The 23,012-nt window shown below is 46.0% G+C and overlaps 1 protein-coding gene across 1 annotated transcript in view; it reads left to right on the top strand.

Moving 5' to 3' along the window:
* Positions 1-1,278: 1,278 nt before the first annotated feature.
* The window catches only part of SIAH3 (siah E3 ubiquitin protein ligase family member 3), a 45,875-nt gene continuing 24,141 nt past the window's right edge, over positions 1,279-23,012 (top strand). Inside the window, exon 1 of the mRNA XM_068395595.1 lies at positions 1,279-1,413. Coding sequence (XP_068251696.1) covers positions 1,279-1,413 — 135 coding nt within the window. The remainder of the gene's footprint in view (positions 1,414-23,012) is intronic.

Here is a 23,012-nt window from a genome sequence, read left to right as displayed (position 1 = left end):
CACAGGATTGTCCCATGAAATGAATGTGCTTTCTGATTCCCTCATCTGCTTCGGCGCAATCACCTCCCAGAAAACCCGGTTATGGGGACTCGAGTTTAATGAGGCTCAGTGGCTCAAAAAGGATCCCTGCCCACCAACAGAGACACGCACTGGTAATAATACACAAAAGCATGTTATTTTCCTTGCACTTCCCTAATTCCTTTTTAATGCCTAGGACAATCTAATGGCTAATTAGTAATTTCCTGCCCGGTGATATGCAGATGAATGACAAGCAAAAGCTTTCTGCATGTTTAATTATTCTGTTGATTTAGAAGCCTCTTTTCCCTCAGTGCAAGTTTCTCTCTGTATGTGCTCTCATGCATCATATATTTCATTATTTTTAGAAGCATGCTCTGTGCCTTTTTATGCTCTCGTATTTCCAGCATCCAGTAATTACCATGTTTTGTGTCCAACGGACCCGATCCATCAGCGAGTGTAAATCAGGAAAACATCGCTGACTTTAAATGGAGTTATTCCAAGTTACACCAGACCTGAGACCTGACCTCTCCTGTTTTTAGTGGTGGGGGGAAATGTTACTTGTGTGCTGGGACCCTTGTGAAGTAGCAGAATATAAAATTTAGAAAACTTCAGAGCAGTGAAAATCCAAATCAAAGCCCACAAACGCACAGACGTGAATCTATTTATACAGCGAGCTGTACTTCTGCTTAACCCCTGCGAGGAACTGTAACTTTATCTGCATATTTGATTTTTTTCCCTCAGTAAAACATAGTTCACTTAATCTGTTTTTGCTACTTTCTAACAGTTTCACTGGTGGGCTTCTTCCCTACGCCTTACATTTACCTTTGGTATCCGAGTGCTCTTTTGTTAAATTAAGGCAATTAATAAATGGAGACGTTAAGCAATCAGTTTTGCCTGCATATCTCCACAGCCTTACGTATGACTGGCTGTAATCACAAGATAAATGCAATGTGCTGATGTATGGTAATGTTCAATAATACATTCTCCACCAGGCTCAATTCATCAGGGAGTTTCTGGAGGGGAGGCATTCGTTATTGGCTGTCTCCGGACCTCAAGGATAACATTTCTGTCCTTTCCATTGGCCGCCCCGCTGCTGCAAGCCTCTTCCCGTCTTATTTTGATGATGAATATGAAGGCATGCTAAGCCGTGCCGGAGCGTAGCTCTCGCCGACTGCTCTCCCTCCCCGGGCTCAAGGACTTCAGGGTCTCCCTCGCTGCTTCCCCTGCCCACCGCCAGCAGCAGCAACGCCAAAAGTTGTGATGCTTTTCTTCACCCAGTGCTTTGGGGCTGTTTTAGATCTTATTCACCTGCGGTTTCAGCATTACAAGGCAAAGAGGGTTTTCTCAGCTGCCGGGCAACTTGTCTGCGTCGTCAACCCAACGCACAGCCTAAAGGTGAGTTAAAAATATTTTTCCTCTTCTGACATATTCTCGTCCTCTCCCCTCCAGCTGCCGGCATTTCTCTGCAGGGAATGAAATGATGCTCTGGCAGCAAGGGGAGAGTGCTGTTAACACATTGCAGCCCTGGCAAGAGAGGATGTTTGCATTGTCTGGCTGCACAATTCCCTCCGGAGCGAAGGGGAAGCAACTCGCTGCCCTAAGCAGTCATCATGGGAAGTCGCTGCTCACCCTCCCCAAAGTTTCCCCATCCCTTTCACCCATGTAATAAGCATGCATGTTGCAAGTGCCTGGGAAAAAATGATTGGAAAAGTTAGCTGGATGAATTAACGTCCCTTTTTGGTGGAAGGATGCTGGGCGGTCTCCCAGGCTGACACCCAAGCACAGCCAGCTGCTGCTCAGCGGTGGGGAGCAGGGAGGTGGGGAGCAGCAGCACAGGGGTCTCCGCCTGCTGGTCTTGTTTGCTTTTGGAGGGAAAAAGATTGTTTCTGTCTCCTGAGGGGAGTCTGAAGGCATTCCTTTGGCGCTGAAAGTGTCCTTAAGCCTTTTGCAAGGTGAATCTATTTTAGGCAGGAGAATACATTTGCCTTAATGCAAAACTATTTATAGTCCCCATAAAACATTTCTCTTACTCGCACAGTTCTGGATTTTCACTAACAAAGTGTCAACAGCTCCATCTATGCCAGAGCTCTAACATTTTCACGCAGAGAAGGAGCAGCAGGGGAAGAAAGCAACTGGGAGGTTTTAATTACTTTATCAGAGTGGTGAATGACCAACTTTAACGAAGTGACTCCTGTTTTGCAGGAAGTCTTTGCAGACCTGACTTGTGATGCTGCTCTGCTAGCCCGACACAAGCTCGGAAATGAAATTAATTTGGCACAACTTATCTTTGGCTCTGCTGGGGTTCCTGTGAGGAACTCGGAGGGGTTGGGGGAGCATCTTTCCCCGCCGTGAGCCCCTGGGATGTCTGTTGATGGGGTAAATCTCTCTTCAGAGCAGCACACCCTCCAAAAAAAAAAAGGCAGATCTCCCGGAGTGATATTTCCAGTCTCGGACAGTGTTTAGGCAGGAAGAGGTTGTTTCTAGCAGGGCACCAGCTCCAGGAGGATTTCCCTGCAAGGCTGCGTTCAGCTCTCCCAGGGGACGGACTACTTGGGTGCGGGCTGGCCTTTCCCGGCATCGCACTCCTCTGCTGACACAGGCTATTTAAAAAACCTGCAGCCCTGTCTGTATCTGAAAGGATCTGGCTGTCCGAATGGATAAAAGAAATAGCCATGTTCCTAAGTGCATGGGGAGATTTTGTAAGTGAATTCTTCTGTGCTTGACCCCTTTTATGTGACTGCCTTCTGCTACTTTCATCTATAATTTTAATTATTAAAAAAAAAACTGAGCAGAAAAATGGTTATTGAAGGTCACAATACAATTTCAGTGCCAATGGTGCTGTCTGATGAGGTCCCATAAGCACACAGAGAGGTGTCTACCGACTGTTCCACTGGTATCTAGGACTAGACCTGAATTCATCAGTTCAGGTCCTCTTGAGCTGTAGATTTGCTGTTGTAGGAGCTGCACCATTTTACCTTTGAGTATACCAAAAAACGTTGATGCTTCTCTTGCTCTCTGTTAAACACATAGGGCATTTTAGTGTATTAAAATCCCCCACAGCCAAGTTCTTTACTGATCAGAACCCAAAGTCTATCGGAGAGACAAGCAATCTCAGTACTGTCGTGGCAGCTCTTGAAAGTAGGCACTGAATGCAAAACTCTCTTGGAAACAAATGGGAGCCTCTAGGAAAAGGTCCGATGTGTCAGTGAAGCCCCAGTGAGAGTCCTCTTGACCTGGGTGGGAATTGCTCCCGCGATAGGATTGCAGTGGGAACCCAGGGACACGTGTTTCCCACACAGGCCTGTGGTGACACCAGGTAAATGGGACAAGCTGACAAGAAACCTCCCTGCTCTGAAAAAACCCCTCTGACTGTAAAGTGAAATATGCTTTGAAGGTGCTCCCAAGTTACCCAGCTCACACCCAGCTGGGTAACTACAGAGGGCTTTAGCACTGATCCACTCTCAAGGTGTTCAGTTTGGTTTCCCACCAGCTCTGTAAGGAATGCACCACCGCTTTGTGCCGGCACCCAGAAGAGATGGGTGGGTCAGACCCCTTTGTGCCTGGCACGGCACTACTGGCACCCACCTGCTGGCATCAGCGAGCGGTAGGAGCCAGTGGGCCAACACCAGCTGTCTCTGAGCAAGACATCTCACCCCACCTGCTCTTACCTGGTGATGGAGAGGTGGTCACCTCCAGCCAGCAAGGCACCTTGTCCAAAAACTGGTATCAATGACAAGTCAGATGAACCTGCTTCTCAGGGTGCCTTTTGTCCACTGGGGATGCACAGGGAGGTTGTGGTTGCTCCCCCCAGCAACCTGGCACAGAGACTTCTGAAGCTGGGACAGGGAAATTCCCCCCAAACTGTCCCATGCACCAAATGACACCTGAGGGCCCATTAAAAATGAAAGGACTGAACATATTCCTCTGTGGTGGTTTACAGTATTATGACTACTTTGATGTTTCATAGTCTATTATTTCTAGCTGGGTCATTTCAACTGTAACATTTTGTTGACAGCCCCCAAATCTATCTTAACAATTGACAAGTGAAGTGAAAACTATATTAAGGTTCGTGGTCAATGAATACAAGCCTGCCAGGAAACAAGGGTTAGGAGCAATGTCATTTGTCTCCCTTCCCTTCAAGGCTTAAATGTTTGTGCTTACTTCAAAATTGTAAGCTCTTTGCGAAGGGATTATTTTATTTTGTATCTCCACAGCACCCAGGCAAGGGGGCTCCTGGCTGACTCGTGCAAATGGTAAATGTCAGGCATCATATTCCAGTGTGATTCCGCATGTTGACATCCCTCACATGGGTCAGGTCCTCAATCAGTGCCAATGCACATAACTCCATTAAAGTAAAATCGCAGCAGGACCTCCATTCTCACCCCTTCCATCCAGGGGAGCGCTCAGGGATGGTGGCGGGATCCAGCACACCCTGAGGACCCATGGTTGGTGATCACGTATGTGTGTCAGAGACTTGGCATCACGTAAAGCACTCAGCGGGTGGCAAAGGGCAGGGGAGCCCTGGTACCCTCCAGGGAAAGGTTGTACCAGCTTCTTCTGTCACAGACCCGTAGCTAGACCAACGGGAGCCTCCAGTAAAGTTATATCAGCACACTGTCACTGCAGTCATAGCCCAGACCTTTGACCGTGACCAGAGCCCACCGCTTACCTCCTCCTTTAGGAGAGGTCTGGAGCTGGCAAAGAAACACATGCTTAGAATGAAGTCCGCGTCTTTCTTTCCACTGAAGGGCTCATTAACTGGGAAGGCTGATGAGAGATTCAGTGTATCTTAAAGGAGAAGACAGTAAGAGTATCAGCGCAGGCACCTCTATTGATCTGCTGCTATTTTCCCTGGGCATGACAGGCTGACACAGGCGGCTCTAAACAGGGAAAGACAATTTTGCAGCTGTCACTCTCCGTTTCACCTATTTGGCAGGGGAATAAATGGGGTTGGGGGCATTGTTTTGGAGCCTCTTTGTCCTTCTTGCTGCTTTCTGCTCTTTGTCCTCCCATGAGCTTTCCCAGCCATGGCAGCAGCACCTTACAACGCGGTGTTATGCTGGGATCAAAATTCACTTGCCAAGCAGAGAAAACCATGTATTTACCGCACTTCTATAGGTCACCTTCATTCTCGATCATATTATATGCATTACCTTGTAACCTGTCTTCCTTCAAGCCTACAGTCGCCCTGACGTCTCCCCTTGGAGAGGCATGGCCAGGAAACGGAGTTCCCCAGCTAAGTGGCTGCCCCCTCCAAGGCCATATTAATTAGACGAGCACCGCTCACTCTGCTGGCTACAGGCCCCAGCATGCAGGGAAAGTTTTACAGTGCTCTGTGTGCATGGAAGAAATGAGCAGGGTTTGCTCGTCCCTGCAGAGATGAATTCCTCTGCATTTTCCCCCTGTTAATAGCAATTCTCCCCAGCGCTGCTAATTGCACCCTGGGGAGAATGTGAAGGTGGGTGGCTGTGTCCTCGTTCCTTAGCTGACATCAGTCCCTGCCCCAAAAACCAGCCGTACATGCAGGGGACTGCTGTGCAGTCACAGCCCAGCTGGGTGCCAATGCCTTGCAATGTGCTATGTACGGATGGATAAAACAGAACTTCTTCATTCGAGGAGTTACTAGCTCTTTACACACAACTTTAACTCTTTGGAGAGTGTGAAAAATAATCTTGTAAAGAGTAAAAAAGCATATTTACGATGTTCCTGTAAAATCCACCCATCTCCATCTCTGTAGAACTTGAAGGAACTCGTTGAATTACAAAAAGAAGCATATTTAAAGGAGGGCATAAATAGTTCAATCATATTCAAAAAGGGTTGTAGAATGGTTTATGGGGTCAATCTGTCTTCTAGCTATTTTTTAAAGCAACAAGCAAATCTGCTCTGAGTTAGGGAAGGGATTTGAATCCTGTTATAACAGTTTGGTTCTGCATGCAGTGGCCAGCCAAATAACATTGTAATCCACTTTATTCCCAGCAGGATTAAAGTGCTACGGTGCATTATACCCCCATTAGATTTATTTATTTATTTGGTGCAAGGGAGGAGAGGGACTCTGAAACCTGCTGCTAACAACCCTCAAACATCCTCTGCCACTGTGTCAGCCCAGACACCCTCAAATCTCCTGAGCAGGGCTGTGATTTGGGAACCCCAAGTGGCGTTTAGCCCCAATGTCCAGCAGGTTCATGACAGCCATGGCAAGAGGGGCTGCAAAACCCCCTGCTGCCTGAAAACCCAGGCTCCTGGCAAGGCACCTGGGTCCTATCCCAGCTGTGGGCCAGGGCTGCGTGAGTAGGCACCACAGACTTTCAAATCCTTTTCACAGAATCACAGAATCAATCAGGTTGGAAGAGACCTCTGGGATCATCCCTTTTGTAGGGATGTGGATGACAGCAAGCAGCGCTGCTTTGACACCCCTCCTTCAGCCCTGCCTCTGTTTGAAGGGGCTTCGAAGGGCAAAACTGGAAACCAAGTTGACCACAAGCTCCCCAGGAGCCTCCATCCATGCATCCATAGCTGCCTGCAGACGTGACTGTGACATGGTTATGTGCTCTGCTCCATGGAAAGGAGGCAGAGCACACTCCTGCAGCTCTCACTGGGGGCTGTCCATCCACTGATGCTGCTGCCTCGTCCCAGGAGCTCCCCTCTCCTGTAACCCATTAACCTTGAGCCCACAGACCCACGCACATACACACCCTGTGGGACCACAGTGCAGGTGAGCAGGGCGGCACGGGCTTCACTCCAAGTGCACTGCAAAGCAGGGCAGCTCTGAGCTTCAGCGTGGCCTCCCAGAATAACAATTACAGCGTCTGCTTGGAGAAGGGAGCGGGAGGGAAAAAGCCGCCGTCTCAGAAGTTTCTGTGTTAATATGCTCCAGCTTCCTTCTCCCTGAGCTCTCCACTTGGGTCTGGCTGAACACAGCAGCAATTTCCCAGCCCACCTCTGTATACATGTGCTGTATTTGGAAAGGAAAAGCACAGATGTTGAGACATTAAACACCTTATCAGACTGCATGATTTTCCTTTCTTTCCGTATCTTGTCTCCTTTCACTATACCTTTTCTTCTGCACTATTGTTCCTCCTCATCGTGCCCATTCCCTGTTATACTGAAGTCTTAAAGCAAAAGATTCTCCTCGTCTGCCATTCAACAACCTAAGTTTGGCCTTTTTTTTTTTATTGTTCCTCCTCATCGTGCCCATTCCCTGTTATACAGAAGTCTTAAAGCAAAAGATTCTCCTCGTCTGCCATTCAACAACCTAAGTTTGGCGTTTTTTTTTTTTTACTCCTGCTGAAAGGAAAGCATCACTGATTTCACTGCAACTTTGGATCTCTTATTTTCCTCTAAGCTCCTTCAAAAGAAATCACAATCATTCAAACCTCAGGTTGTTTGGTGCCATCAATTTACCCGTTGACAGGTGAAGTCCCGCTTTAAAATGATCGTCAGCAAGATGAGGAGAGCTACAAAATGCAGTGAAATGTTGCTGTCACCACTTGCTGATGCAGGTGGCAAGGAAGTTAAGTGCCTTATGTGCCTGAAAAACCTTATTGCCATTGGACACTGGATAAGGGCTTGAGAAAGCAGGTCTGGCTGGAGGTGCTGTGTCTGCCTGCTGTCCACCCAGCAGAGTGAGCCGCGATCGTGAACCATTCACCAGCACGATCATGAACCATTCACCAACACTGGTGTTGGTTTAAAGCTGGGCCATCTGTTAAACATGTGGCAGACGCTCTATTAACCCTCCTCCCCCCGCCAGAAGAGGAAGAGAAAGAGAAAAGGGAGAGAAACTTACGGATTGGAAAGTTAAAACAGTTTTAATGAACTGTAATAATGAAAAAGAGTATAATAATAATATTGGAATAATCAAATATATACAAAACCGAGATCGAGCTCCCCCGACGTTGACCACGTCACCACCGGCACTCCAGGGCAGGCTCCGGGAAGGCCCAGGCTGGGCCCAGCGACGGATGGGAACTGGATTCAGGGATGCACGGATCGGGATCGGGGGCAGCAGGAAAATGGACAGAGTCCTCTTGGGACACCAGCCATAGCAGAAAGAGAGCAAGACCCTCGTGATCCCCCCGCTTTATACCGAGAATGACGTGTATGGGATGGAATACCTTTGTTGGTCCATTTTGGGTCACCTGCCCTGTCCGCTCCTCCCTGCAGGTGCGACCCCCCCTTCGGCTCTTCACTCGTAAGCAGTGAGGAATTTAGCAGTGACCTTGGTTTCTCTAACACTAAGTACAGCAAGAGCCTTTCTGCATAACATCCCTACCGGTGCCTCAGCGATAACTACAAACTTCGAGCATTATCAGTCCTGGAAGCAGACACTGTCTGCAAAACATGCAGTTAGTTTCAGAAAGTGCAGTTACTTAGAAGAGACTTAGCTGAAAGGAAAAATCACTGAAAGGAAAATTGCTTCTATTTTAGTCCAAACCAGGACAACTGGCAAAAGAGAATATCTTCCCTCTGCTTCAGTGTGGCAGTGCAAATCCACTTTCATCGGGGATTTAAGCTGGTGTGTGCACTGCCAAAGTAGGCACACATCCCTTCTGCTTCCATGCTGCAGGAGCAAGCAGCTGGATGAGACAGTGGCTTCAGCTGGTTTTCACAACCTCCCACGATGCTCTTTTCCCATGGGATTATTGAGGGCTGTGCTTAACAGCAAAATTTCAGTGGTGCATAGAGATCTCCCGAAAATTGATCTGGGTGACCTGCTGCTAATAGCCACCTGCAAGACTCTTGCTCGGCTCTCCCACAGTGTTCTTCTCCAAAGAGGAAAGAGCATCCTGGTGTTGCTGACGAATTGCCTGACACATACGCAGTGTACAATTTGAAGCACTTTTATTTATTTATAGGCATTTCTGAGCATCTTATATAACATTAATGGATTTATCTTTAGCTCTCCCCTTTAGTCTCAGCAGCAACATGAAAGTGTCACTGGGGCAGAATGGCAGAGACCTCCAAACACTTCGCATGTTTATTTTGTGTACTTTTTTTAAAAGGAAGAAGTGTTTGAAAAAACTTTGGAAAGGAATTAACCAGTTATTTCCATACCAGATGTAGTGCTTTCAGTTCTAGTCTTTTCTTCTAGAACAATTTTGTTCTTTGCTGATCCAAACTGAAATCCCTTTTCCTTCCAGATTGGCCTCCTCAGTAAAAAATAAATCATCTGCATAGCTTTAGTGATGTTGCTGGTATTTTACACATGGAAATATTAAGCTCCAGAGTGGCTGGTGAATTGCCTATCAACCCCTGGGAAATGTGTGGTGGAGAAGAGACATAGGGCCTTGTGAATATCTTAAACACAAGATCACATGCTCTCTCACATCAAATGCCAGGTGAAATGGAAAGAGAAACAGAGAAATGGAGCATAAATGAGACAGAAAAAGATGAAATCAGTAATGTCCCCTTGTGCAGAAAACAAACGCTATGGATGAGCAAGGAGGCAGCTGCTATGGAGCAGAAAACAACATCAGCAGAGGATGAAAGTGTTCTTCCACTCTTAAGGACTGCCATGTGGAAAATAAGCAAAAAATAATAAGTGTGAAAATGGAGTAAATAATAACCACCACACAAGGATTATGTAGGGCAGCTGGAGTAAGGGGACAGTTAAGGTCACCTTCAGGCTTTGCGGAAATAAGAGGCTGAAGGATCAGCACAGTTAACTGACACCACTGAAAAAGTATGGAGCTATACCAGTTACACAAGTGTCTGGTAATTTAAACTCATCAAAAAAAATACAAATCCTTATGGTAGTCCAAAGCCCAGGGCTGTTACTAGCTAATGAAATCAGTCTGGATTGAAAAAGAGGTCACTGTGGCAGATGAGGGATGGCAAAAGAGAGAAAGACATACTTCAAAATATGCTTGGGGATAAGCATTCTTATTGGTAATTACAAACAATGCAAAATAAACTCTGAAGAGGAGAGGACGGACTGTTCAACATCTATCTGCGAAGACTTTGCACCATGGCACAAGGGTAAACACATTCCTAAAGAGCAGATTGGAGCAAACAATGTGGAGCGAAGCACGTGGAGCAAAAAATCCGCTTGGACAAATGTGCCTTTCATTCTCCTTATAGGGTGGCTGCCAGCAGAACAAACTTTCCCTGGGTTTATTCAATTAACTGCTTCCTGATTACTTTCCCTCTGCGGCAGGATCCCTAATGCTTCAGACCCGCTTTTTGGCATGCGAGCTGTGTCAATTAGCTGTGCAAAGGGGTATAAAGCAGGGAGGCTACTTAGGTAGCGTCATTTCTGTTCCCTGCCTGGGTTCTAGGTCTGATCCCAGACTGGATGAAATTTGTTTCTATTTATCTTTGATCAGTGAAAGCCAGAGGTGCTATACAGATTTTGGTGACTTAGGATGAGATAGCATCACTAGAGGTGAGTAAATGCTGATTTACCCGGCCTCTTTACGCCAGCTCATGGTTTGCAGTATGGAAGTCTGCAGGTGACCTGTATTTTGTTGGAGCAGCTTAAAATATTGCCATCCCACATGACTTTGCTGGTCCCCTAAAAGCTGTCGTTGCCCCTAGTGCAGGGGCAACAGAGGTAGACATAAGCCTGCTCCTCAGGCCACCCCCAACCCATTTCACGGGCTGCTGTGGGTTTAGTAAAGGAGTTTGCATTGGTATGTCAGACTGAAGAGGCAGCTGAAATGCAGACACATGTTCCCTTTTGCTGCCTCGGCTGTGGGAACGTGACTCCCCGCAGTGGCCCTGCAAGCACTGGGATCAGGAATGTCCTGTAGCAAGCTTCACAAGAGGGTATGTGACAGGAGCCTGAGGCAATGGTCCTTGCTGTTGTTTAAGGTTTGCTGGCTTGGGGGGGATGTTTGCATTTCATTTTCTCTCCTCGCATTCCTACAAAATAGTTGTGATGTGGTCAGGGGCTTGTCTGGCTCATTTAGTTTCCTCTCTACCATCATTCTGGCAAATGGTTTTTGGGGACCCTTTAGCCCTGTTGAGTCAAGCAGTACCTCATACAAATATTTGCCTCAAGACATATATGCAGGTTTAGACCTCTCATTATCTGTGCTTTTGGGAGTGGGTGAAAAGACATGTTTTCCACAACCACATGCCAACCTCAGCAGAATGCAAACTCGAAGAAGGCAGCAATGCAGCAGGAGCACGTTCCTTACAAATAGCGGTGTATTTACTTGCAGACAATTAATGGTTATGCCCAGGTCAAGATATAAAGTGTGGCAAGAAAACAGACACAAATGCTTGCAGTAATGCACCGTCGCTTCTTCTGGTTTCCCCCTTACAGCCAAACTGGAATCTTTCATCCAATTATAATTCCTGCCTGGAATCTCAAGGGTCTAAATCATATGGGAAATAATACAGCTTTAAAACTGAAAAAAAACTTTTACTGGGTTTCTTCTGCCATAGAAAATATTTCAAAAAAGAGACTCAATAATATTAAGGTCATGCAAGGCTGCACAAACATAACCACTGTTTTGTAAATAACTGATTATAAAGACTGAATTTTCTTTCAGGCTGTTGGTAAAAGATGAAGGCATTATCAGAAAACAGATCTGAAGGCAGCTTAATCTCCGGGAGATTTACAAGGCAACTGGAGATAATTTAGTGTTGCAGCTAAACACGAGCTTACTGGTGAGGTATCTCTTAATAATTTTTAAGCTTTTAATGATTTTTTAATAATAAGTCAGTGATTAGAAAACAGCATCCCAGTTCACAGATAAATCCAGGCTGTGTCTGGATATTTTGCCTATTTGCTGTTCTAACTAAAGCAAGTTTAATTTGCCAGAGACCAATCAATAGCCTATAGCAAGAGAACTCAGTCTGATGAAGCAGATGTTGGGGAAGGGAAGACCTTTTCTTTACTCACTTATAGGGAAAATTAATTGATGCCGAAAGCAGCCTCTCAGCATTTTTTGTACTAGTAACTCTTGCTTCTTGACTTTTACAACATAGAAGAAACTTGCAAATCAAGTAGCTTCTGGGTTGTTTTTCATGGAAAAGGACTTTGATGCTCTCTATAGGCAAGTCACGCGGTGGGTTGCAGCCAGCTCGTCCTGGCTGACCTGTAATTACAGCTCAGGCACTCCAGTAAGACCCGTACCACCTGGTGTTTGCAAATGAGTTTTGAAAGATGAGCAAGAACCTAGTCCAGCTCTCTGCAGTCAAAAAGTCCTACAGCCTAAGTCCAGTTTTGTGGATAATTTGTTTCCCTGGTGGGGAACAACCGTGTCTCTTGGTGGGCATCTCCAGGCTTCCCAGAGACCCATCCAGTGAGCACCTGTTCCTGAGTTCATGGGCAAAATCAGGCTGAGCTCCCTAGAGAGCACTCAGTGATGACTGACCCAATTCTCTGAGTGGAGGCTACAGCTAACAGTGACAGAGAGTTTTCTGTGCTTACCTCTGTACTCAAAACTGCTTTTCCCCTCTGAGTACAACCACAGCCACTGAGCTCCCCAACAGCACCGGCAGGTTGCCCACCTCCTGCCCTGCTCGCCCCAGGAGCTGGGAAAGGATGAGAGCTGAGATTCTGGATGGAGCTGAGATGCAGCAGAGGCTGGATACGAGCCAGTCTGAACCTAGCAGCTAAATAGCTGCATTTGGAGGGTGCTGTGTCTGAACTAATAAGCCCTGCAGGAGACAGGATCTGTTCACTGCAGCATCCTGCAGAGGCGTCGGGGTTTATCTGCCTCCAAACCTGATGGGCACATCCACGTGCTGCAGCAGTCCATCGCACCGCCAGAGCCACGGGGGAGTTTAAGCTAGCTGGGATGCTCTTCAGGCACTTACGACCTTTGGTTTCTCTCTCTGTAAATGAGGTGGGGGACAATGTTCTCTGACATCAGTTAGGTGATTTGGGATGGAGGCCAAAATAGTCGTATCTCCTGCTGTAGGTTAAGCTGCTGTATGTGTATGAGGAACCCATCTGCAAAACTGGTCCTGTTGCCATAAACACTGTGAAGCTGCCGATCCTTTTTGTGTCAATGAGGCTGGGGGGTTATGCTCTTCCGATCTCATAGTTGGGCTGTAAATATCTAAGGCCAAAGCCAAGGATGCTGAAGCTTAATTGTAGCCACCTAAGTTTATTACTTTTTTGTCGTAATCCCTTAATGATGATTATACAGTAAGTAGAAAATATAAAGCATTTTAGGAGCGTTAAGTAATACTTAGAGGGCTCATTAATCCACAGTTAATATGCAGCCACCACTGAGAGGGAATGAAGCAATCATGCTGCTGCAGCATCGCGCAGCATGTTGTCCCTCCCTGCCTTCAGGAGGGAAGTGGAGCGTGCCTGCTCCACCTGGGACTGTGGGAGAAGGTGGAGGTGTACAGAAGACGATGGTCTGAGGTAGACACCACAAGGGCATGTGCAGCACCTCTAACCTCCCTTGTCATTGTACATTGGAGTTTTGGGGCAGTTCTGCACCAACTTCTTGTCTTTTTCCCTAACAAAGGCAGCAGAGTAGGCACCTTTTGCTTTCAGCTTCCAACCAAAGTAAAATTCAGCCACCTAGGTCAAGGTTGAAGGTGCTGCTTTGGAAAGGTGTGTGTCAGTGCAGCAAGCTCTGTGCTTTTCCCTAGCAAAGGCAAAACCCTTGGGAGGTCAATCATAAATCACCTAGCCTTCACCACATCAATGACCCGATAAAAAAAAAGAAATGTGTGGGAGTATTCACCAGCCTTATCTGCACTGATAAACAAAAATGCTCTTCATCACTCTGCATTTTCTTCGTGGTTCCCCAGGCACAACAGCAATTAGACTGTGCCTTGTTTGGTCCCAAGCATGATGAGTTCCCAGAGCTGAAGCAGAGGTACAAATCGCAGTGATTGCAGTATAGCCAGACAGTCTCAGGTATTTAATTCCAGGGGGGATTTAATTCTCATAGAAAATGTCCTAATTTCATGCAGCGAATAAAAAAACTTGTCAGCTCAGTGATCTTCAAGAGGTTCTTAACTGTCAGAAAATTCGAGGGGGTACTGTACACTGCCTGAGGACCGGGTAAATCAAGAATGGAGGGGTATGTCAGGCAATAGTAGATGTACAGGTACTATGTGGTAAAAGGCAAGGTGTTCCTTTGTCCTGACAGGGAACTTAATTTTCCACATACCTGTCAACACAGGAAATGAGTACTGAGGCTGTCACTGTCCCAAATGATTTTTTTGTGTGTGTGTATTATCTTCACTTCCAGTGTGCGAGATAAGGCTGAGGCCACTCGTGCTGGCCAGGCTATGGGATCCGCTGAAGTACATCTTGGATGCAATACAGCGTCATGGCCAAATCTCCAAAAAGGCACAAATCCCACCAATCCTGGGCAGCTGCCTTTGTTGCAAAGCAAAGAGAGGAGCAAGAGCAGGAAGCCTGCCTTTCTGGTGGGCTTGCTCCTTTCAAACCTAGTCCCAAAGCCAAAGAATGGAAGAAATGCATGTGCTCAGAGGGGTAAACCCTTCTCTGGACCAGAGCAGCAGGGGTGCAGGGTCCCCCCAGGTCCCAAGCCTGGACATGTGCCCTGCAGCTCACACGTGCGTGCTACCCTGGTGGGAAGTGACCTGTGATGAGCACGCAGCATTGGCAGCCACCCCAAACATCCTGGTCAGGAAAAAGGGGGTATGGACAGGTCATCCTCAAAATATAAGAGCTTGCTGCAAATCAGCCCCCTCCTTCCCACTCTGTGCCGCCCTCACCGCTGATGTGGACACATCCTCTGCACCTCCTCTAATCCAGAAGCTATGCCTGGGAAAGAAATAAATACCATACCACGATATGATGCTCCTGATTTTCCAGAATTTTTATCTAAGCATAACCCATTGATATTATTTAATTATCATAAAGCAGCTGCCTTATAGCATCCATAATACATCTATTTGCCTTAATTTTACAATATGCTAATTAAATAACAACAACTTATTTAAAATGTATTTACAGAGGGAAATGTCAGAGATGCATCACTTTTTCATGCTCAGTAAATGCACCCACAATAACCAATTTGGTATTTAATTAGCTTGCTCATGAGCTCACCTCTGAGAAAAATTATTTGAGATAATGTGTTAGCTATGGTGCTTAAGCAGGTTCTCAGAGAGAGGATGCACCAGCTGCAGGTCAGCAACAATTTTTTCCTTTATTATGTCAGGGAGTTTTGCTGTTCCTACAGGCTTAAAGTAGTTATGGCCTTCACATCATTTTTAAGTTAAACTATTAACCACACAGAAAATCAATATGCAATAGAACAATGTTAATTAAGCGAACCATAAATCAACCCTTCTGTAGACACAGCAGGTACCAAAGACTTTCATAAAACTGCTGGCCTGTCATGATCAAAGGAGAGGAGACTTGTTACCATGAACAACACATTTCTGTGCATCAGATCTGGGTTAAGCAATATATACACACTAACATATATTAATTGGGAAGGCAATTTGTGTCTGTCAAGACCTAATAACAGTGCAGTCCTTCAAGGGTTCCTTCTGCTGTATCTCCCTGGAAAAGATGGGAATCGCACAAGTTAAATGGCTCTTCCATTTCTGCATCGTGCTCATGGATATAGTCCTCCTGGGAAGTGCAGCACTGGTCCCTCAAATGAGGGTCATACCACCATCCCTTGGGATCACTGAGCTGTCTCTTAGCCACCAGTCCCAGGAACCACAGGGCATCACGTTTGTGTCTTCTTTGGCCTAAATGAAGGGCGAGTTGGAAGGCTGAGGATCTTCTACTGCTCATCACTGACTTTGTATACTCACAGCACATTCATCTGTCACTGAGGACAAGCACCTGGAGAGAGCCTGTGAAGCTGGCAACAGGGGCAGCAGAAAGGAGTGGTCCCGTTTGAAAGCTGACATAACACAGAGTGAAGCTCTGGTGAGGGTACAGTGAAATTTTTTTGCCTCCAAAACATAAATTCACATCCTTTAAAGCTAGAAGAGGCTCTTACGGTAACCTGACCAGGCCAGCTGCAGAAATACAAAGCAAAGATCCTTTCTCAGGAACTTAAGTCCATAACTTCAGCTCCCTGATGTCTTTTAGAAAGACCTCTAGTTTGGACACAATGACTTTCATTGATAGAGATCACATGTCTATGGGCAAAATGTGGTATTTTTAGAAATGGTACTGTCAGCAGAAAAAAAAGGCTACATTTGATTACCTCAGAAGGGCTTTGGGGAAGCTGGGAAGGGGCTGTTCAGTGTTTTCTTTTCCCTGAATGTTAATGAAATAGCAGCAATGTGAGATCCCACACAAAAGCCTGGAAATTAAGTATTCCCTCCCTCCTGCTGAGGAGAACTTTGATATCCCCACAGAAACACTGTCTGTTGTAAAAAACAGAGTAACTTTGCTGGGGGTTGGAGGGGAGGCGATGAAATAACCCAGAAAAATCAATTACAGCTGATTGACAATAGAGGTTTGTATCAATTGGGTGAGACTCCCCTTCCTCGGGATAGTTTTGCAATAGCCTTACATTCCCTCGGCGCTCACCGCATCAGCCTGGTCCCTCCACGACAGCTCTCCCCCATGCTCCTCTTTCTCCAAGCTTTTGCAGGTGCAGTTACAGCTCATCTCAACTGCTGGATCAGCATTTCTTGCCCTTTGAGGATTCGTGAAAGTCACCCCACCTTGCAAAACCACTGACTGGTGCTTCAGCACTCTGTAAAAGCCAGCGATGTCTGCACACACCATTTACCCCCTGCAGCAGTGTCCCAGCTGTCTACACTGCTTTCCCACAGTACCTGCAGCATCCTCCCCCTGCCCCATTTTGCCAAATTACTCCTTTACTTTTCCCCCAGTCACATCCTCACCCATCCAGCTGGTTTCCCCATCCAGAAGTGGGCAGAGAGCACTCTCCCTGCAAAGCATCTGCTCCTGTGAGCTCCTGAAGCAGCCCTGGCCGTCCCACATCAGGGAGATCAGCTGTGAGCTTTCTGCTCCCTCTGCTTTGGGGGGTACCAGCCTGGCAGTGTTATACTGCCTTAACGCCACACTTCTGTTCTAATTAAATATAGAAACTCCTGTTTCAGGGGACTGGATCTTCTTGCACTACTTTTTTTTTTCCTGCGGTAGAGAGTCCATGGGTCATTGGTCTGGAAAATATCATGCTTGTCTTTGGCAAATGGCCAGGCTTTCATAAAATGTTCCTCAAGTTGAAACTCCCGGACTGCTTATAAATACTGTCACCTACATTTTAGAACTGGAAAAAGCAAGGCCTTTCTGAGGTTAAAGCAAGCTCTGCGACGCAGAAAGGAGAAAGTCCCAGTCTCCTCTCTTTTTGTTAAGGAGGCATTCTCAGTAATTCCATGGAACGAGAGACGAAACCTCTTCTGAAGTCAGGGGAAGTCTCAAAGGCTCAGCACTTACAGGTTCACACTTCCCATGAGCAGCAAGAAGGGGCTTTTTTTGAAGTTGATCAAAATACATTTGATTTTGAAGTCACAGAAAGCCGTTAATTATGCTGTTTTCAGAGATAATCAGCCTAGGCACCTACCACATGCAGCAAACAGAACTACAGTGCTAAAAAAAAAAAAGTAAATGTAAGCTGATAGCATTTATAGTCCAGAAAAGGTGCCTGCTGAAGGACAGACACTATTCCCTACCTCACCTCAAATTACATGAACCAGGAGTTTTGTGAGGACATGTCAGCTCCTGATAGGGCTGTTGTGCCAGCCCTAACAGTCTAGAAAATAAATTCAGAAAGTTACTTTCAAGTCTGTGCTGCATCATCTCAAGATTACATTAAACTTGTTGTCCAAATTATAGAAAAAATGAAGGTGCTGTTGGGTCTCCAGGGCCAAAAGTGCAAATTTCATGCAAGATGCCTTCTGTTTGTCCCCAAGGGCAGCACCTGGGCATCACCCACAGGATGCTGCCTTCCAGCTATGCCTCTGCCGGTGATGGTCACAGAGGGGAGACCTACAGCAAATGCCTTCTGCTGATTATTTAAGAGGAAGAGTAAAGTTTTGATTGGATTAAATCTGTGGTAGAATTTACTTAGGACTAAATTACAGCTAAGTTTTATGTTCCTGTTTCATAATGGAGAGTGCATTGTGCTCATTTCCTTGAGATTTTATCCACCTTTGAACCAGAACTGGAGAATGGAGAGTGGAAGTGGGAGGTGGTTTCAATGCCAAAAAGGAGGACTGGGTTTTGATCCCTTCCCTTTGGATGGGTATGGTCATCTCCCCGCAGGGCAGATGACGACCCCAGGGCAGGAGAGGTGCACGACGGTGGTCTGGTGGCAGCAGCTCTGAAGCACAGCGTGGCTCTGTGGCCGTTCTGCAAACCAAGTTCCCCAAAGAGCAATGGGGTAATTTTCCCACGAGTGGTCGAGTCTGTATTTTTCTGATCACTCGAATTCACAGCAAAACTGATGATAGTGCAGGGCTTGTACTTTTCTCCTGTCTTTTTCTTCCTCTTAATATAGCAAAGTGGTTCACTGTTAATGGACATGCATTAAACCACTTGGCACAGCATGCTCAGCACTGAGAGCAGAAAACGATCATTTCAGGGCCACTGCTAAGAAAACCTGTTGAAGTGTCTTGGGGCAGAGTGAAAACCTAGAACCTGGGGATTAATTATCTGGAATTTAATGAGGCCAACAGTCAGGTAGCAATTGAATGTCTGTAGATGGAGAGTGTAGTTTCCTAATAGACCTCAGTGGTGAGGCTGACTTAAAAAGTTTCTGCTGCCTCATCTCAGTCTGTTACTAATATCGTCATTTTTGGGGCTGTGCTGTGAACTAGATTGCTGAAGTGATCTGCATTGCAAACTCTTTTAGGGGATTATATTTGAGCTGTGGCATTTCAAAATTAGGCTCAGGTTTCTGCCAAACTGGAGCAACAAAAAAGACGTATGTGTGTGAGCGCATGCATGTGTGCCTTTATGCACATTGATATAAACGCGTTGCAGAAGTGATGTTTGCATAAAGTACAGTATCAAAGTCCAAGACTGGCAGGTTATGTCTATACTGCTAAATGAAAGAGGGATGGGAAGCAATCTTTGCCTGAAGCTAAATGCCAATGACTTCTTCAACTGGTTATGGTTAGCTCTCGCTGTAGCAATTTCAACTGGGAGAGATGTAGCTGGAGTGCTGCAAACAGCCAGGGAGTGAACTGATAATTTGGGTATGTGGATGATCAGGGGTCCAGTGCTTGGGTTCACTACCTGCTCTTCTTTTGCTGGACATAGCCATATATCCCTCTGCACTGAACATACCCAGCTCCAGATATGTGCTTTGTGTTTCAGGCCCATCTGTCTGATGTAACCAAATTCAGAATATTTTGGTTTGATGTTTGACCTTCTTAGTTTCATTTATATATGTAAATGTATATATAAAAGGAGGGGGTTTTTGACAGTAAATTATACTTGGAATAAGTCAGCAGGAAGTCCTGTTTTTTCCTGATTTATGTTAAGAAATATATGAATTGTTCCTATTTAGTGCTTTTAAGAAAAACATGTTGCACAGTAAAACTCCTGACCACTATATCATCTGCTATATAGGTGTCTACTTTGCATAAGCCAAATCCAGTCCTATCCCCTATCTCATCCAGTCCAGTTTTTCTGCAGAGTTCATTTTTCTCTCTGAGTACAATAACCATATCACTTCAGTTATTGCTGTCATAGCAAGGAGATCAGACACGCTCCCTGGCTTCTTCATGCAATATATCAACTCTGGTTATGTAAAATATTACAATAAATTATTACATCGAACAAGATGCAGACAACAGGATTAAAACACTATGGCATGGCACATATAATATGAAATTATAGGCACGCTACCTGACCAGGTATGTGTGTATATATTAGTTTGCATATGGAGCCTAGGAAGTGATTTGAGGAATTGGATATAATTTTATTTGTTAAATCAAGAATCAGAATATAATCATTCTGGGCTTGAGCAGAGCCCTTTCTTGTCTCTTACAAAAAGACTGATGGTTTTCTTACAGCCATGGACCAGGTCTCCATCACATATTTTGTTTTTTAGAGCTATAATGAGATCATCTGTAGCTCAGCTTTCCTAACTCTCTGCAGGCTTGTATCAACGCAGATGTTCATGAAGAAGAGATAATGGTTTAAAAGCTCTAATTTTGTTACCCTCTCTGCCATCTAAGCTGATCCTAATGTGATTAGGAAAGTCCTTTCTTACTTAGGCAGGGTCAATTTGTCTCAGAGGAGGTAGGGAAAGGAGACGCTGAGGGTGCCAGCGCTGGTTCCATGCTCAGAAATGTTATTGTGGTAGCTAGGAGACTTGTTAATACTATGTCCTTCATCACACCCAAAGGCAAGGGAGAGCAACCCACTTTAGTCATTCCTTCTTTATTTGCATTTATTTGGAAGCAATGGGGTGCCATGTTTCCACAAGTGCACTTTATACAAAAAGATACTCCCAAACCTGGTTGCTGTGGTTGCACCAGATCAGGCTGGGTTCATCACACCTGATTTACAAGGGCAAGTAGTGACAGGACGAGGGGGAATGGTTTTAAACTGAAAGAGGGTAGATTTAGATTAGATAGTAGGAAGAAAGTCTTGACTGTGAGGGTGATGAGACACTGGAACAGGTTGCCCAGAGAAGTTGTGGCTGCCCCCTCCCTGGCAGTGTTCAAGGCCAGGTTGGATGAGGCTTTGAGCAACCTGGTCTAGAGGAAAGGTGTCCCTGCCTATGGCAGAGGGGTTGGAACTAGATGATCTTTAAGGTCCCTTCCAACCCAAACCATTCTATGATTCTATGATTTATCACACAGCTTCACCTCAGTGCGGTGGAGGACCACAAGAAACCTAGTGCATCAGGCAGCAAGCTGCCAAAGTGTTGACACAACACATTTGACTGCCAGACCTCCTAAGCATTTCATATCATACACAACCAGACAAGGAAAAATTAATGCAGTCATAAGGAAGCTTAGCTTAAGGTCAGAAAATACCAGGATGCTCCCAAACCATCAGGAGCTCTTGTGAAATTATAATAGTAACTGAGACAGGGAGGAAGCCCTAAAGACATATTGCTGCAGTGTTGGCCAGTGGGCCAAGATTTGCCTGTCAGCATGGGGAACATCATGGGCAGCAAGTTGCAGACCAGAGGTTTGGGGTGGGCTGCGGTGGTCACGCTGGTTTCAGAGCTATGTGCCACCAGAGTGAGGCAGGAGCAGCAGGGAAGGAAGGGATGAAGCTCATTGGGAGACACACTATACAAGTGACACTGAATGTGCCTGTGGTCAGGCCATGTCTGCACTGTGTTTTGGAACGGCCTCACACCAAGTAGGCGTATGGAAAGGTTAAAGAGAAGATCGCTTCTTTTCTGCATTCACCTAGAGCAGGCCTGGGCGGAGAGAAACACTGCTGAGCTTTCGTGTGGACGCTGTCATCTGGCCACAGGGTGTAAATCACCACTTCCCTCAGCTATAGTTCTCCATCAGAGGTCAAGAACGAATTAATTTTAAAAAGATGGTGTTACCCTACGCCTACAGCCCTCTTTCTCACCCCTGGCAGGACACAGCTGCTCCGCTGTTGCCTTCACCATCACACCTGAAACATGAGCAGGCTACCACAGCACGGGTTAGCCTTCATCTGCAGGGGCTGAAGACCGCACGTCCAGTCTTCACTACCAGCTCAGCCCATTGCTTTGGGGAACACCTCTGTCAAAGTTAGCATGCCAGTCTTGGCTTCATGCTGACGTGCTGCCCTGACCTCTCATTGCTTATGCCCTTATTTTCTGGTTGACCTGATGTAAATCACAAAACTACCCTGGCAATTCCAGCTGCTGGTGCTTCACGCTGCTTGCTCTCCACGTAGTTCCTCCACTGCAGACAACTGGTGTGTGGTATGCATCAGCTCTTCAAACTGCATGGGTGAATGTTCCCTATAGGTGATTCTAGTGCAGGTCTGAGGTAGCTGCTGTCATTTGGGCTGACTGCACACCCTGTGTTTTCTGTGTATTGTGGTAGTGGATGCCAGGGACCGGCTTGTTTGTTTGTCACTTCTACCTTGTCTCAGCATTGTATTGCAAGACCTTTCCCTGTTACTGGACTGTGGCTCAGTGCTGTGGACTATCTTTTCCATAAATGGCACAAACACAAGTTTGTTTCCAAATGTGTCATTCTCAGTATTCCAAACTTTTTCACTTCCTGCTTTTTCGGTCTTACCATTGGGTCATGTTTCAGTTTCGTTTGCCAAACTGCTCTTTCATTAAGTGCGGGTGTCCCTGCAGCTGGCATTGTTCAAACAGGATTTTCAGGATAACAATAGAATATTGCTGAGACCTTATGCAAAGTGGGAATGTTTTTTCATGTCCAATGCAACCAGGCGTTATAAACTTCAAGTAAAATGGCTACTTTCAGGCTGTGGCTCCTTGCCTGTTCTGTGGCACTGGAGCCCTGGAAGTGTCATTCCCATTTTCTTCACATTTCAGCAATGTTGCGAGGGAGCTAGAGAGTTTGGTTTATTTCATGCAAACATCCATTTTCTGGTTTCCTTTTGATCTTTGCTAACATTTCTTGCCCTGTTTGCCCTTTGTGGTGGGTTAATCTTGGCCAGCAACTAAACATGCACCAGCTGCTTGCTCACGACCCACCAGCAGGATGGGGGAGAGAATCTGAGGAGCAATAGCAAGAAAAACTCATGGGTCAAGGTAAAGACAGTTTAATAAATGAAGAAAAGAGAGAAAAATAGAACAAGTGATGCAAATGCAGTCACCTGCCACCTCCCACCAGCAGACTGATGTCCAGCAAGTCTCCAAGCAAAGACTACTTTGGAAAGACTACCCACTGGTTCAGTTGCTGAGCATGACATGGTATGGAATATCCCTTTGATCAGTTGGGGTCAACTGTCCTGGCTGTGTCCCCTCCAAACCTCTCACCCACCCCCAGCCAACTGGCTGACGGGGCAGTGAGAAACAGAGAAGATGCTGAGCAAGCACTGCTTAGCAATAACTAAAACATCTGTGTGTTATCAACACCGTTCTTGTCACAAATCCAAAGCTCAGCACCATAAGGGCTGCTGTGAAGAAAACTAGCTCCATCCCAGCCAGACCCAGGGCGCC

Source organism: Nyctibius grandis, chromosome 2 (genome assembly GCF_013368605.1).
Source record: "Nyctibius grandis isolate bNycGra1 chromosome 2, bNycGra1.pri, whole genome shotgun sequence".
NCBI lineage: Eukaryota > Metazoa > Chordata > Aves > Nyctibiiformes > Nyctibiidae > Nyctibius > Nyctibius grandis.
The sequence above is the reverse complement of the archived record's forward strand: the minus strand, read 5'-3'. Positions and strand labels throughout refer to the sequence as shown.